Genomic DNA, 14,054 nt, shown 5'->3' with positions numbered 1-14,054 from the left:
CAACAAAACAAATTTCTGAATGTTGATTTTATTTAATCCATTGCATTTCTGAGCAGATGAAGGACAGGCTGAATCTCCACCTTATGAAAAAGCTTAGGTGTTGTTTTTGTTTTATTCCATAGCATATTTTTCAAAGCTGTCGAGAGTAGGATACTCCCTGGTTCTTTAAAAAAAGAATTGAAAAAAATGCCATTCTATGTGTGCATGATTACAGGAACGGTACTAATCAGAACAATACAATGGAACCCGAATCTTGTGCATATAAAGAGAATAACTCCAATTGCTAAAATGTGTGATCTTTTGATATGACAAGAAGAGATCTTCTGAGAGTGTTTAAATTGCACACTGTCAGTGAGAATAGTTCCTTTGTTGCATGTCTTTATGAAGTTTACTCTTATCGAAAGGTGAGTTTTTTTAGATAGCAATTGGATATTTCACGGCGACTTATACATCTTTAAAAAAGGGACTTGTAAGAGAATAACTTCACGAGTGAGAATACAGACAACTATGATCCCATGTGCATCCCAATTACCTTGGTTACATCAGTTTTTTGGCTTCCATACTCTGACTCGCCCTTTAAAATCAGGCGAGAATAGAGTCCTACCATGCATTTGACATCCACCTACCATCTCGCTTTCACCAGCTTTCTATAACTATTATATCTCTCTTTCACTAGTTTCCTTGCTTTTTTTCCCTGCTTTCCCTTTCGCGAAATTCTTTAGCAACATTTGTCCTGTTACTACATGGCAAACTTCATCCCAAACTTCTCAACTTCGTATGGCTCCAGTTCTGAGAATGATGATGAGGCAATTCTCAATGGTGCAGCAATTTTGCTATTTTCACCTGAAGCAGAACAATATAATGAGCCTTTAATCAAAGTACCCTGCCGAACTGGAGATATGCCTGGTTGGAAGTGGGTGAAAGAGCTAATCCTTGGTCACCCGCTTCGCATATTAAAGAATTGTCGAATAACAGTTGGCAATTTCATGAGACTTTGCGACATTCTTGTTCAAAATAACTACGTCCCGCAAAATTCCCACAAACATGTGTCTATCGAGAAATCACTAGCTATGACTCTAGTCATGTTGAGCCATAGCACGCGTACCCGAGTAGTGGCGGAGAGATTTCAACACTCCACCGAAACCATCCACAGAAATGTAGTGAAAGTATTGTTGGGACTGTGTAGATTTGCGCAACGGATTATTCGACCAAGAGAAACAAATGCTATGTATCCAAGAATACGATATAGCACCAAGTATTATCCTTGGTTTAAGGTTAATGTTGGGATATCTCCTCTAACATATTTATTTTTCTCAAAAAGTTACCTTTTTCCATGCAAACATTTACATATATTTTGCTTTCACACTAACAAATGGAACCAAGTCATGCTTATGGTTCTTATTCTTACCAAATTGCTGTTTCAGAACTTCATAATAGCAACTATCTGATTTTTTAATTGAAGGTTTGACAATCGTCAAATTCTTCATCTCAATGACTATTTCATTTACTCGAACAAAATGCAGGATGCTATTGGCGCTATGGATAGCACTTATATCCCCGCTTCGGTGCCTACAAATGAGCAAATGGCCTACACTAATAGACATGGGACCCAATCTCAGAATGTTTTAGCTGTATGTGACCATGACATGCGCTTTGTGTATGTCTATGTTGGATGGGAGGGAAGCGCACACGATGCTCGGGTCTTCGAAAGTGCATTGAGAATGCACACTGACTTCCCAATTCCACCCCCAGGTTCGATTGCACATGTTTATTTCCCGTTGGGCTGAACAAACATGAACCTACGTGTGTTTTCTAGCTATACAGTGGCTATACAGTGTACTTATAAGTGGCATCCTGCAGAGGCCTTAACTGCTCCCTTATCATTATTGTGCATTGAATAAATCCTTAGACGTGCTTCCAGTAATAGGTGGAAAGTCTAAAAAAATGAGCAAATGGATTACATCATACAAACCCATCTTCTTATTGTAGTACCTCTTCGCCAAAGACTGCCAACCGTAGCATCTGTTCTCATATCAAATGGAAAATGGAATAACAGGTCCTATACTGTGGATATGTGCCCATAGTAATTTTATTTTCCAAAGCCATATGCATGTCCTATCCTTCTCAGCCAAACAAATAGATATCCAAAGTATTCCACTTCCATTTCTTTCTTAAGCCTGTGCACTCGGAATTATTTTGACATATGATTTATGAGAATTTCTTAGGCCTCCCTTAAAGTTTTCACAATTTTGAATCTGCCAACTGTAAGCTTAGCTGCACAATTTCTTTATGTTTAGGCAAGTACTATCTGGTGGATGCGGCATACAACATGGTGCCGGGATTCTTAGCACCATTTAAAGGAGGACGTGTTTCATGAGTTGGGCAAGGACGTGGACGAGGCCAAGGACCGAAGGAGCTATTTAATACCCGTCACTCCCAACTTCGCAATGTAGTTGAGCGCTCTTTTAGTGTCTTGAAACAACGATTCGCTTATTTGAAGGGACCTGTCCCATATTCCTATATGCAAACACAAATCAATGTAGTTATTGCATGTTGTGCATTGCACAATTTCTTAAGGGAAACTCAACCCTCGGATGAACACTTCCTGCAATATGAACAAGAGGACATGCAAGTACAGGGCGAAGGTGACGGTAATCCATACCCACAAATACAACCATTGGTTGTGCCCCCACATGAGATAGCAGCTTGGAAGGCAATGAGAGAAGAAATGGCTAATCAAATGCATGCTGGTTCACACAGGCGTGATAGGGTGTATTTTAATGGAATATTTTGGGCATTATTGCACTTTTATTCGACTAAAGATTTCCATTAATTGGGTGGATTCTACTGATATTTTCTTTTGGTGCCAATTGCAGGACTGGATGCTGAAAAGTGCTTACAATCGAAATTTAGAAGATTTGTCGTACGTGGGGCCCGCTTGAGAAGCTGAAGACATTTAATTGTAATAGATTTTACTTTATTTTTATTTGAGGGAGTCTTGTTATTTTATTTTTTTTTAAAAAAAGGAAAAACACAACAATTGGCGATAGGGAAAAATCCCTTCCTGGATCTTCGGTCGACAACAGAGGCGAGAGTGAGTTTTCTTTGCCTGGCTCAGGTTTTCAGGGAGGCGATGCGTTTAAAAGAGAGATGGGCCGCAGCTTTGAAGGGAATCAGCAGAGACAAAGAGCCACCATTCTTGACTTCTGTACTTTTGTTTTCCATCTCTTGTGGACTTGAAAAACTAAAATTCTAAGTTTGGTTGACCGAAATTGGAAGAACAAAAGAAGAAATTGAAACCTTTCTCTCATATGTTTGTTTTGTGAGGGACCAATATGGGCCACCATTGTTGACCATTTGGCACTTACTTTACTCTTTCATTTTGACCGAATTAATGGAGAGAGCATCAGACAATTTCTTTGCTTGGTGAGAAACAACTGCAGATCGATTCCTCTCGCTCTTTTCTAACTCTCTCGGTTGACCGATTCTCAACGCAAGAATTGGCGGCCCTTGTCAACTGCGTTCGCATGGCCTGTTCACTAATGGGAAACTAAACCCCTAATTCTAGTCAATGGGACAACTGATGATTTGGTTCGGCAATTACTGTGAGATCGAATTTATTTTAACTATTTCCTTCATTTATTAATATTTATATATTTCCTGTTTCTAATTGTTATAGCCTTATGTATGGTTGATTAGTGCGCAATAATTAATTGTTTATATAGGCTATTTTGCTAAATAGGGGTAATTGAAGCCGTACTTGTTCGTTATCTCTATCTCAGTAGCAACTGGCGTGATTGGGTTTATGTCAGGAGAATATGTGATCTAACTTAAACGAACCCTCGTAGCGTGTTTGTTAGTTAGGATTGGATCTTTCTAAGGCTTAATGCAAACCAGAAATTAAATTCTACGGTCGTACCTAAAATTATTTTTGGGTTAGAGAAATAGTCAACGGCCGTACCTTGACTATCGAGAAATTAAGGAAAGACTGGTTGTTTATCGCGTGTATGGCAACTATAACCAATCTATTAAATAAATGTTGAAATTACCTTTGAATCAATGATCAGTTGCATGAACCATTTCTGAAGTGTACCCTTGGCTAGAGTTTCTCTTAGTTATTTCTTCGAATTAATTATTTTCTGAATTTAATTTGTTTAGTTGGCATTTAATCCCAAAAACCCCCCATTAATCTTGATTTGAAAGGAAATAAATTTTTCTCCAGTCCCTGAGGAGACGACCCTGCTTATCACTGTCTACTAGTTAGTGAACCCAGTTAAATAATTAATTCAGATATATCGGATTAAGCAAACTCTTCGGGAACAGGGTGAATCAAGTAACCCATTGCACACCTAGAGTCCCTGCTCCAGTACTCGAATTGATTATTGACTGCTTTAGGTGGTAGTTAGGTTTTATTAATTGTTATTGCACAGGTTTGACACCTGTCAGCGAAGGCAGTAGATGTTGGAACATAGCAATGGCCAACTAATAAACGCCTCGGTGAATCTATGGAAGTTGTGCAACTTAATAGGTTCAATGTGGAAGAGGATGCAAATATTCTTCGGCCAAAATTAATTCTATGCTTTGAGTACTTAGTTCAAGCTGCCGTAGACATTTCGAGGTGGAAATGTTGCCAAACAAAAGATAGGGACGGCATGCCAACTTGTGTAATGTGATTATAAGTTTGTATTGTGTGTTGAATGTTTGATTCCTCCTTTCTAGCTATTTGTCCAAATAAAGTGGCATAGCTCTCTACTAAAGAGTTGCAACGCGGAACAGCTTTCCAACTCAAACTACCAAAGTTGAAACAATTGCCTTGTCATAAAGATAGCAATTTGGTGCTAATACGCCACTCCAAACGTAGTGAAGTAGCTTATATTTCGGTGCTAATTCGCCACTATCGACTGCAATGTTGATAAATATTCAATCTCCAACACCCACGTCTTTCATGGAAGGCCTGTCAAGCCAATGCGTTGCTCCAAGCACTCCATAGCAAGAAACCCCAGTGCCTTCATGGTATCAAGCTCCAAACTACTTGCCTCCTGCTCCATGAATTTATCAACTGCATCCATTGTTTTCTCTTCCTTGTACTGCAACCTCTACACATACACTGCCATCTTTTCATCATCTTCCGGTCTATTGCATGTCTATAATGAACCTGAGATGTCAAGAGCTCCAACAGCACAAACAAGAAGCTCCCGGATCAGCGAGTATCCGTCAAGGGATATTTCGTCTTGTACTCAGGGTCAACATATTTCAGAGTTTGCCGTGCACACATTGATATATGGTCGAGTTTTGTATGAGCTAGACAAGATAACCCAAAATCTGAAATCTTTGCATTTAGCGTGTCATGAAGCAAAAGGTTACTATACTTCACATCACGGTGATTATTTGCAGGAACTACAGAGAAATGGAGGTAAGCAAGCCCCTCAGCGATCGCATGAGGGACGTTGAGACGAGTAGTCCACGCTACTCTCCACCTGTTCAAACCTTGTAAATGGTCCATAGGGGTTTCATTTGGGACATCTTCGTAAACCATCAACGGTTGCTTGAGCTCATCACAGCATCCCATTTCAAGGATCACTTCTTCCCTTTTCTAGCACCTGACAAAGTATTCTGACCCCACCCTTTGTTGGTTTGTGTCCATAATAGCCCCAAAGCCAATGCAAGTCCAGCCCCTACGTTGATGGAGATTTCCACAGAAAGAGACGAAGAAACAACTGCTCTTCTAATTGTATGCATCGTCTGATTCAAAAAACACTTCAGGAAATGGAGGTTTACTACGTCGGATCAATTCCTGATGTCCCTTTAGGAAATAGTTGCTCTGTCTGGCTAACTTCTCAGTTGAAAATAATTTGGACGAGTTCCGCTTTGCCCAAGCGGAAGAACCCTTGCAGCTTCAAGGCAAAATACGGGTCACTGAGCTGCATGAAGCTGAAGTACTGCTGCATGGGAAGGCTGCAAATTTTTTTATCTGTTCTCATATCAATCCAAGTAATGTATCCATGTGGTCCAACCTGCCAATGAGGACGTGGAAAGTGAAGAATTGCCACTAAAGTTGTCCAAACATTTTTTTGTTATCTGAGAGATTATTTCATTACCTAGAATATTTTATCAGATAATACTCCAAATAATAGATATCCAAACACCCTCAAAGTTACGCGATGTGCAAAATACACAGAATCGTCAGGAATGGCTGCACCCTGCAACCGCTCTTGCCCCTGGTCCGGCTGGACTACGGTGGGACCCTCTAAATTTCATGTATTCAAAAGCATTGAATGATTTGACCGAAGGCAATTCATGTTTATTGACTTTTGCGGCTAGTCATAGATTCAATACGTGAACATCCGACCAAGGCCATACATTACTTACGTAAGCACCCATGACCATAAAAACCACATAAAGACTCGTCAACCATGGAAGCGGAACACAAATTCTTTTTTTTTTATATATATTGCTTATGAGTCAAAGTGGAACCGTGCAAACAAAAACATAATTTACCATAATTCTAAATTCGTGTACTGCGGCAGAAGCAACCAAAATCATATTCATATATATAACGAAAACAGTGAATTAACTGGCAATAAAAAATTTAAACACATAACAATCATGTATTTAATAGCATCAGGTCCTCAGCCAATAGCCATGAAAACAGAACCAATAATAATAAAATTATAAATTACTAAAACAAAATTATTTCCTAATAATCAACCATATGGGCTCTGATACCCTTGATAGGGTGGTTATCTAAATTTCACCTTTGGTGAAAATTATCACCTATTAAACCCAAAATCTATATGGCGATTATTAAGAAATAAATTAACAATAAAATAACGGAAGTGTACCTGGATTCATATCGATAAATTGATATTTGAATCTCCAAAGATATTGGAGTGGTCTTCCAGGTCAACACGTATTTGCCAAACCTTGAGAGAGCCCTTTAGTATCTCTCTGGTATCTTTGCTGAAGATGAGATATCAGGGAAGAGCTGTTTTTGTGGTATTAGAAATTACGACAAATAGAATACTACATGTGACCTGAGGATCATAACCCTATTTATAGGTAACATTCCTATTACTCTTTGGAATCCTATTTCAGCCCATCATAGAAATAGAAGTCCTTAAATCTCTACACATTAAAGGCCCACATCCTATTAGATACATTAAGTGCAAACCATATTTGATCACTTTAATTGGACTTAACCTTATTTGACAGTTTGCATTACATAATTATTCACATATAAATCCAACGTTGGATTAAGGATCCAACATATAGATGATGTGAATCTATATGTTTTTTTTTTTGGTGAGGTCATGATTTCATGAAAATATCTGCTCTCTCGCATGCTTTACGGTGTTTGGTATATCTTCCAAAACCATTTCTGACGAAGTACTTGATACACAGGGAACTGTCTGTATGCCCAAACATGTTTGTTTCTTTATCCATTAACCAACATCGATGACTTCACTTAGATCTGGAATGTCTCTTTTTTCCATCCAATGTCTAGTTCTTTCCATCTTGTTTGGAATAGTTTTGGGATGCCTCTTTTTCCATCCAATATCTACTTCTTTCCATCTTGTTTGGAGTAGTTTTGGTGATTACTGGATAATTACTCTTGAAAGTTTTTGTTACATTTGTTTGGTGTAAAACATTTCCTTCACGAGAAAGTAATTCTCAAGCAATCAAAACATAGGAAAATATAGTAATATTTTGCGGCGGAAAATGTTTTGCGTCAGAACTCAGAACAAACAAACTCTTATGGAGCACTTAATTCCTGTAGTATGACAATACAGGGAAGTATTAAGACTAGCTTTGCTTTTGCATGCGCAAGAGACTTCCATTTAATTCGTCACGAGTGGATGCATTTTCTAGTGCTTTACTTACCCCTTTATTGCTGGAAAAAAAAAACAAAGTGAGGTCTAAGTCAATGTCTATGGCTCTCTCTAAGTTTAAAATTTTGGCACATTGGCCCTTTTTAATAATTTTACGTAATGAAAAAATGATAGCAATATTCTGTTAACAAATTATTTAAACCTTAAAAAGTAGAAAAGTACTATTTAACAATAAACAAGCTTAATAGTACCTTATGTTTTTAAAATTTTGCTAAATTCAATTTCTATTTTTATTATTGCTATTTCCATTGTTGTCCAATTTCAATTCCAGTAGATTGGAAAATAATTCTAGAAGAAAACATTGACCCAAAAGGAGAAAGCAAAGATTTTTAAGGCAAATAAATTGAAAATAGATCTTTTAGCTCTTATTAGTTAATATTTTTCCATTAAAAATACAATAAAGAACATGCATATGCTTGAGCAATGAAAGGACAATAAGAGTAAATTTACAGATAATTTCCACAACAAAGGGAAATAATATCATTGCTAACATTTCTTTTTTTTTTTTGGCAGTTAAAATTTCCAACATTTGACTAGTCTTCACAGGGACAAATTGCATTTTTTTCAGGTTTAGGAGGGTAAAATATGGCTAGTGTCAAAGTTGAAGGTGGCAAAGTGCAATCAAACTGAAAGAACGTGGACTCTGTCACTAATGTAAAGAAAGTTATACTTTTTTTTAACACTCTAGATGGGTAAAATTTTCTTCCAATTTCAATCTCAAATTGGTTCCCTGTTCGATCGAATATCATCAGATCTTCTAATTTACGTGACAGTGATCTACCTGTGCTGATGGACTTATGCTGTACATTTATAGCTAGCCCAGTATTTCACTTTCACATGACTTACCCGTACGCCACCAATTTTATTTTTTAATCTTAATTTTGACCTTGTTTACCACACAACTACATACTCATTATCTCCCGAATTAAATAAGTTTGGTCAAGGGAATGTTAAATAAGTTCAACCTTGTTTACCACACAACTTACAAACATAATGTTGTTATTAAGCTTTATAGTGAGGGTGTTGAAAAAAATTGAAAACCACCCAAATCAAGTGCATTCATTTAATTTACTATATATGTGGGGTTTATCTTTCCAAGAACAAGATTGAAATGACTGTTTTCACCTATACCTTTGAATTTAATCAAAATAATTTTCTTGAGAAATCTTTATCATGATGGATCTCTTCTTTAAAGTTATGCCATGGAAGTTGACGAGAATGTTTGTAAATTAATGGAGCCCTAAAATTCCAGCCTGAAAAATCTATATATTTTGAACAGTAAAGACAACTTGATCTTTCCTATAATTTTTGGAGGGCTCCATCTGTAGGATTAATCTTCCCTATATATATATATATATATATATAGTCAGTGTATAAGTTTTGGATCTTTTCTCAAAAATCTATATATTTTGAACGGTAAACACAATCTGATCTTTCTTGTAGTTTTTGGAGGGCTTCATATATTTGATTAATCTTTCCTCTATATATATCGTTAGTGTATAAGTTTTGGATCTTTCCTATTTTATTTTTAACACAAACGTTAAATCTTGTTCTACCAAATATCGTCAGTGCATACATTGATCGTATAGAAACGATTAAACTTTTTTTTATTACTTTTTTTGTTGTCTTTTTATGTCAAAATTGAACATTAAATACACTATTAATGAAGTCAAAAGTGTGGACATTTTTCAATTACGGTTAGTGAATGTCAAATGTAGGGGTCTTTACTAGTGAGATATACAACTTCACATGGTTTGATAACTGCTAATTATTATACAACTTTCTCAGGAAACAGTAATTCACCAACAACAAATGGTGACGCACTGTGAACATAAACTAATTTTGATAATTGATAATTATTGTACAATATTTCTTTTTTTTAATTGGCAAACCCGGTACAAAGGGGTGGGATGCCGATCCAAAATTTTATTAAAGGTAAATCTTTTATTCACTGACAATGTATATATTAGTGGGTTTAGATGCATGTTATATATACAAAATTTGATGTTCAAATTCAAATTCGGATGATGTGGCATTTATCTAACTCCGTCAATATATACACTGACAGTGTAGGAAATATTAATCCTTTATTAATATGAGATAAATTTATAAGAGGATGATATAAACCTTACCTCCAAAAGTACATGATTAATGTTCAAAAGTAAAACTTGGAAAATAATTGAAAATTATACACATATTTAAGTCCCGAATCGCCTAATAGAAGGAAAAGCTAGACGACCAGGCCTAAATTCACCCCGAGCCAAAGTGGGAAGATCAACCTCATGTTCATAGATTTTAACGGTAGAATTCCTATGAGCATAGCCTTCATTGGATAGAATATCTGCAACTTTATTAGTTACCCTGTAACAAAGGAAAAACCGATCAGAACCAAGGCCTAACTGCTTAATTTGCTCTAATATGAAGTTGCTCGAAGAACCTGAACCGAGACTTGCGAATCAGACTCCACTTATAAACTTGTAAAACCACGCTCAAAACATAGCCTCACACTCCAATCAACATTGCTTTAGCTTCAGCTTGTATACTTGAAACATACCCAAAAAAGGCCGAAAAAGCAAGTACGAATTTTCCCCCAAGATCACAAAGGATACCACCACCCCCACTCATTCCCCGATTCCCCTTAAAACAACCATCAATGCTAAGTTTGAAAATGCCACAAGGAGAATGCCACAGAACCATATTGTACAACATTTCAAACGAACGGTAATCCACAACAATAGATGGTGACACACCGCACACATACACCAATTTTGTCCCCTTTCGCCAGCTCTTTCACTTCTCTACTATGTTAATAAATTGTGGCAGGTGCAGCATCCTCAATACTAGGGTTACAAACGAATCGAGCCGCTCGCAAGTTGATCACCAGCGGCTTGAATCCGAGTTCAACTTGAGCTTTATCAAGATTGAGTTCGAGCTGACTAAGTCGAATTTGACTTTAAAAATACTAAACTCATTAGCTCGCGAGGTGGCTCGAGCTTGATTATGTGTGTGTGTGTGTGTGTATTAATAGTAAAATTACATATATATTCCTAATATTTTATTATTTGTTAAGAAAAAATATTATTTTATTTATTTTTTAAAAATAAAATAATAATATTTATTTTTTTTTAACTCGAGCTTGAGATCGAACTTGATATTTTGAGGGGGTGCTTGGTTGATGCTTTGGAATTAGTATTTGAGATGGAATCATATACAAAAAATTAGTATGGGTTTGAACCCCTGGTATCATTTTACAGACTGGTGCTTGGTATAAATATAGTTGGAATGATATCAAAATTAATTTTTTATTTTTTAATTATTGTTCTCTTTCCTGGATTGATAATCACGCCCACCATCAGACCACCACCGAATCACTACCAATCCAAATCTTTTTTTGTTTTTTGTTTAACAATTACCAACAAAAACTCATGACTAATCAATAAAAGATCTGGATGTTTGTCATTTTTTCCTTTTCTCAATAAGTTGCAACTGCAACTTTCAAATATTCACAAAACATTTTGCAAAAGAAAACGGCAAATTGCATCCTCTGCTGAAACCTATGAGAAACACCATACAATGCAATCCATTTAGAGCCCTTCACAAAGAGAAGAGAAGAGATCGATTGTGATGAGGAGGACGATTTGATGGCGAGGGAGGAGAGGAAAGGGTCAACTGGGGTGAGGGGGGAGTGACCGGCAGTGGGAGAAGAAGAGTGATTTGTCAGATGCCATGGAAAAAGAAGAAAATTGGAAACAAAGGAGGAGGGGGTGTTGTTAGATGCCGATAAAGAGGGAAAAGTGGTCAGAGATAAGGAAAGAGGGAGGAGTTGTCAGATGCCATGAGGGAGAGAGGAATGTTGAAGACAGGAGGAAGGGGAGGCTCGATGGTGGGAGATTGGGAGAGGGAAAAAGGAAGTATTTTAACAAAATATTTTATCTTTTATTTATTCACTGTTGGAAATGAGTTGAGAATTTTGAGTGATTCCTCCCAATTTAGTCAGGAATCATGAATTGGACATGATTCCAATTTTTCAATTGCCATTACAGTGTACCAAGCACTAAATATTGGAATTATTGTCATTCCACATGCCAAACCCCTCAAACCAAGCGGCCCTTGAGTTCGAAGTTCATAAATTATGTTGAAACTCGGCCCCTTGCTTTCTGATCCACTCCTCTAGATTCTCAAATGAGATCTCAGATGTGTGAGTTCAGAACTGGATCCGAGCTCGGATCCATTTCCCCGTATGGATGAATTTGGATAGCCGTTGGCATAATGGCTGAAAAGTGTTGACACTTTGGAATTTACGAGTGGTTGGTACTGATGTTTCATTAGTCAATAGCTTGTTGATTTGCACGAGCAATAAGAGTGGAGATTGAAAGTTGTTAAGTTTGGAGTTTGGACTTTGAAATTTTTTATTTTGTCGATTTCTGTGGGAATTCTTGAATGTTTGAATGGCAATGGCAGATTAATTGGTAAAGACTTAAAGAGCAGAATAATAGATTGTATTGATTCTAATAACTAGCTCCCTATAATTTTATATTAAACGAGCACAAAATTTAATGGCTCATGCTCGATCTCAAAATCAAGCTTGTTTGCATATTCGAGTGATTTTGAGCACGAGCTCGAGCCTCACAATTTTCTTACGAATCGAATTCAAACATACAAAACTAATATTCGTTGATCTCGAACTCGATCTCAAGCTGTAAAAACTTTGTCGAACTCAAACTCGAACTCAAACCCGACCAGACCAATATTAGAGCTCAATTCGATTAGCTGACAACCCTAGTCTATGGGAGGCAAAGTGCAACTGGTGTGTATGTTCAAGACTAGGGGGAGTGCCCGCGCATCGCGCGGGTGTTTGGTGCCTGTGGGAAAGGAGATTTTTTTTGTTGAACAAACAATAGTACATTGTGAGAAGAAATAAAACTTAGTATGAAAAAATAAACGATATAATCAATCAATTCACACAGCGTTACAATAAAACTGTGTCAAATTGAAGGTCGTTGATAATGCAAAAAGGTAGAGCAACACAAAAAACTAACCTTATTCCAGAATCCCCACCGAGAGCTCTTTATTGCTGTTGCTCCAAACCTATAAGATTATAATCAACCCAGACCAATTGGGGTTAGGCAACGCGAAAAACACTATTTTGCAGCTAGGCAATGTTATAAGAGTCGCTAATTGTAAGTACTAAGAACACACCAACAAAATTAAGGGAGGAACTGAAAAATTGGGGGGGTGAAATCTAACCTCACGTTGAACCACCAGGAGTAGCTGGGACTGAAGAGCATTCTGAGCTGATTAGTATGAAACCAGATAAAATTATCCCAATCCTAGAATGCTAACAGAGAGAAACTGATAATAAACCGTTTAAGTATTAAGATACAAACGGTTTGGCAATTGAATTGAGCGTAATTAATGACGAAATAATAAGTAATTTCAAAGTTGAGCTCAGAATGAAGAAAAAATGATGAGGCAAATCGTTGTAGACAAAGGCAAAAAACGAAAACTTAACTCCTCAAGCTGAAAGGGAATAAAATGACCAACGTTTATGGTTCATAAACGCAGATTATAAATGATATAGAAATGGCTTCTTATCATTGATAGAAAAATCGTTGGTTCATTTCCTAAATCCGATTGCCATTCAAATGTTTCAAACAAAGCAACATCTCAAACGGTTATCTGCGGCTGAAAATGAAAATTATTGATAGTTAAGGGATATTCTGGTAATTACACCAACATACAAGCATATATGGGTTGTACAAAATGCAAAAAAAATTGCACACTAATTACATATTCCCATCAATACCCAGATGGCTCATCAATGACAACTTTAAATGTATTAAAATGGGATTATTTCAGTAAACATACCCAAATACATGTTTCTTTAACTTGTACCTAAAGTTTTTAAACTAATATACAACATTTCACATTCCTAGAAAGCCCCCACCTATGCGGTTAAAATTCAACCTATTCTTTGACCAAAACTCAATCTTATATAGTATAAGGAATTCAAAGTGTAACTAACCCTAAATCTTTTATTAGGATGCATAAACAAATTTATTAGGTAAGTTTTTCTTTATTAGGTGAGTTGAGTCTTATTTTGTGAACTTAGATGAAGTATTTGTTCAATGTAAAATAGATGCAAATCCTGTGAAGTATAATTTA

At 36.6% G+C, this 14,054-nt stretch overlaps 2 protein-coding genes across 2 annotated transcripts; one reads left to right on the top strand and one right to left on the bottom strand.

Moving 5' to 3' along the window:
* Positions 1-743: 743 nt before the first annotated feature.
* On the top strand, positions 744-2,377 carry LOC140016010 (uncharacterized). Its single transcript, XM_072068863.1, has 3 exons — positions 744-1,274; positions 1,524-1,752; positions 2,298-2,377. The coding sequence occupies exons 1-3, from the start codon at positions 744-746 to the stop codon at positions 2,375-2,377; spliced, it is 840 nt and encodes a 279-aa protein (XP_071924964.1).
* Positions 2,378-5,200: 2,823 nt separating this feature from the next.
* Positions 5,201-5,569, bottom strand: LOC140016009 (wall-associated receptor kinase-like 20). Its single transcript, XM_072068862.1, has one exon. The coding sequence runs from the start codon at positions 5,567-5,569 to the stop codon at positions 5,201-5,203; it is 369 nt and encodes a 122-aa protein (XP_071924963.1).
* Positions 5,570-14,054: the final 8,485 nt, after the last annotated feature.

This window comes from Coffea arabica, chromosome 10c, assembly GCF_036785885.1.
Source record: "Coffea arabica cultivar ET-39 chromosome 10c, Coffea Arabica ET-39 HiFi, whole genome shotgun sequence".
Lineage (NCBI taxonomy): Eukaryota > Viridiplantae > Streptophyta > Magnoliopsida > Gentianales > Rubiaceae > Coffea > Coffea arabica.
The sequence above is the reverse complement of the archived record's forward strand: the minus strand, read 5'-3'. Positions and strand labels throughout refer to the sequence as shown.

Coding starts and splice junctions, on each gene's coding strand:
- LOC140016010 (XM_072068863.1), top strand. CDS start 744: ATGGCAAACTTCATCCCAAACTTCTCAACTTCGTATGGCTCCAGTTCT. Junction 1,275..1,523: donor AGTATTATCCTTGGTTTAAG/GTTAATGTTGGG, acceptor AACAAAATGCAG/GATGCTATTGGCGCTATGGA. Junction 1,753..2,297: donor CTTCCCAATTCCACCCCCAG/GTTCGATTGCAC, acceptor CTTTATGTTTAG/GCAAGTACTATCTGGTGGAT.
- LOC140016009 (XM_072068862.1), bottom strand. CDS start 5,569: ATGGGATGCTGTGATGAGCTCAAGCAACCGTTGATGGTTTACGAAGAT.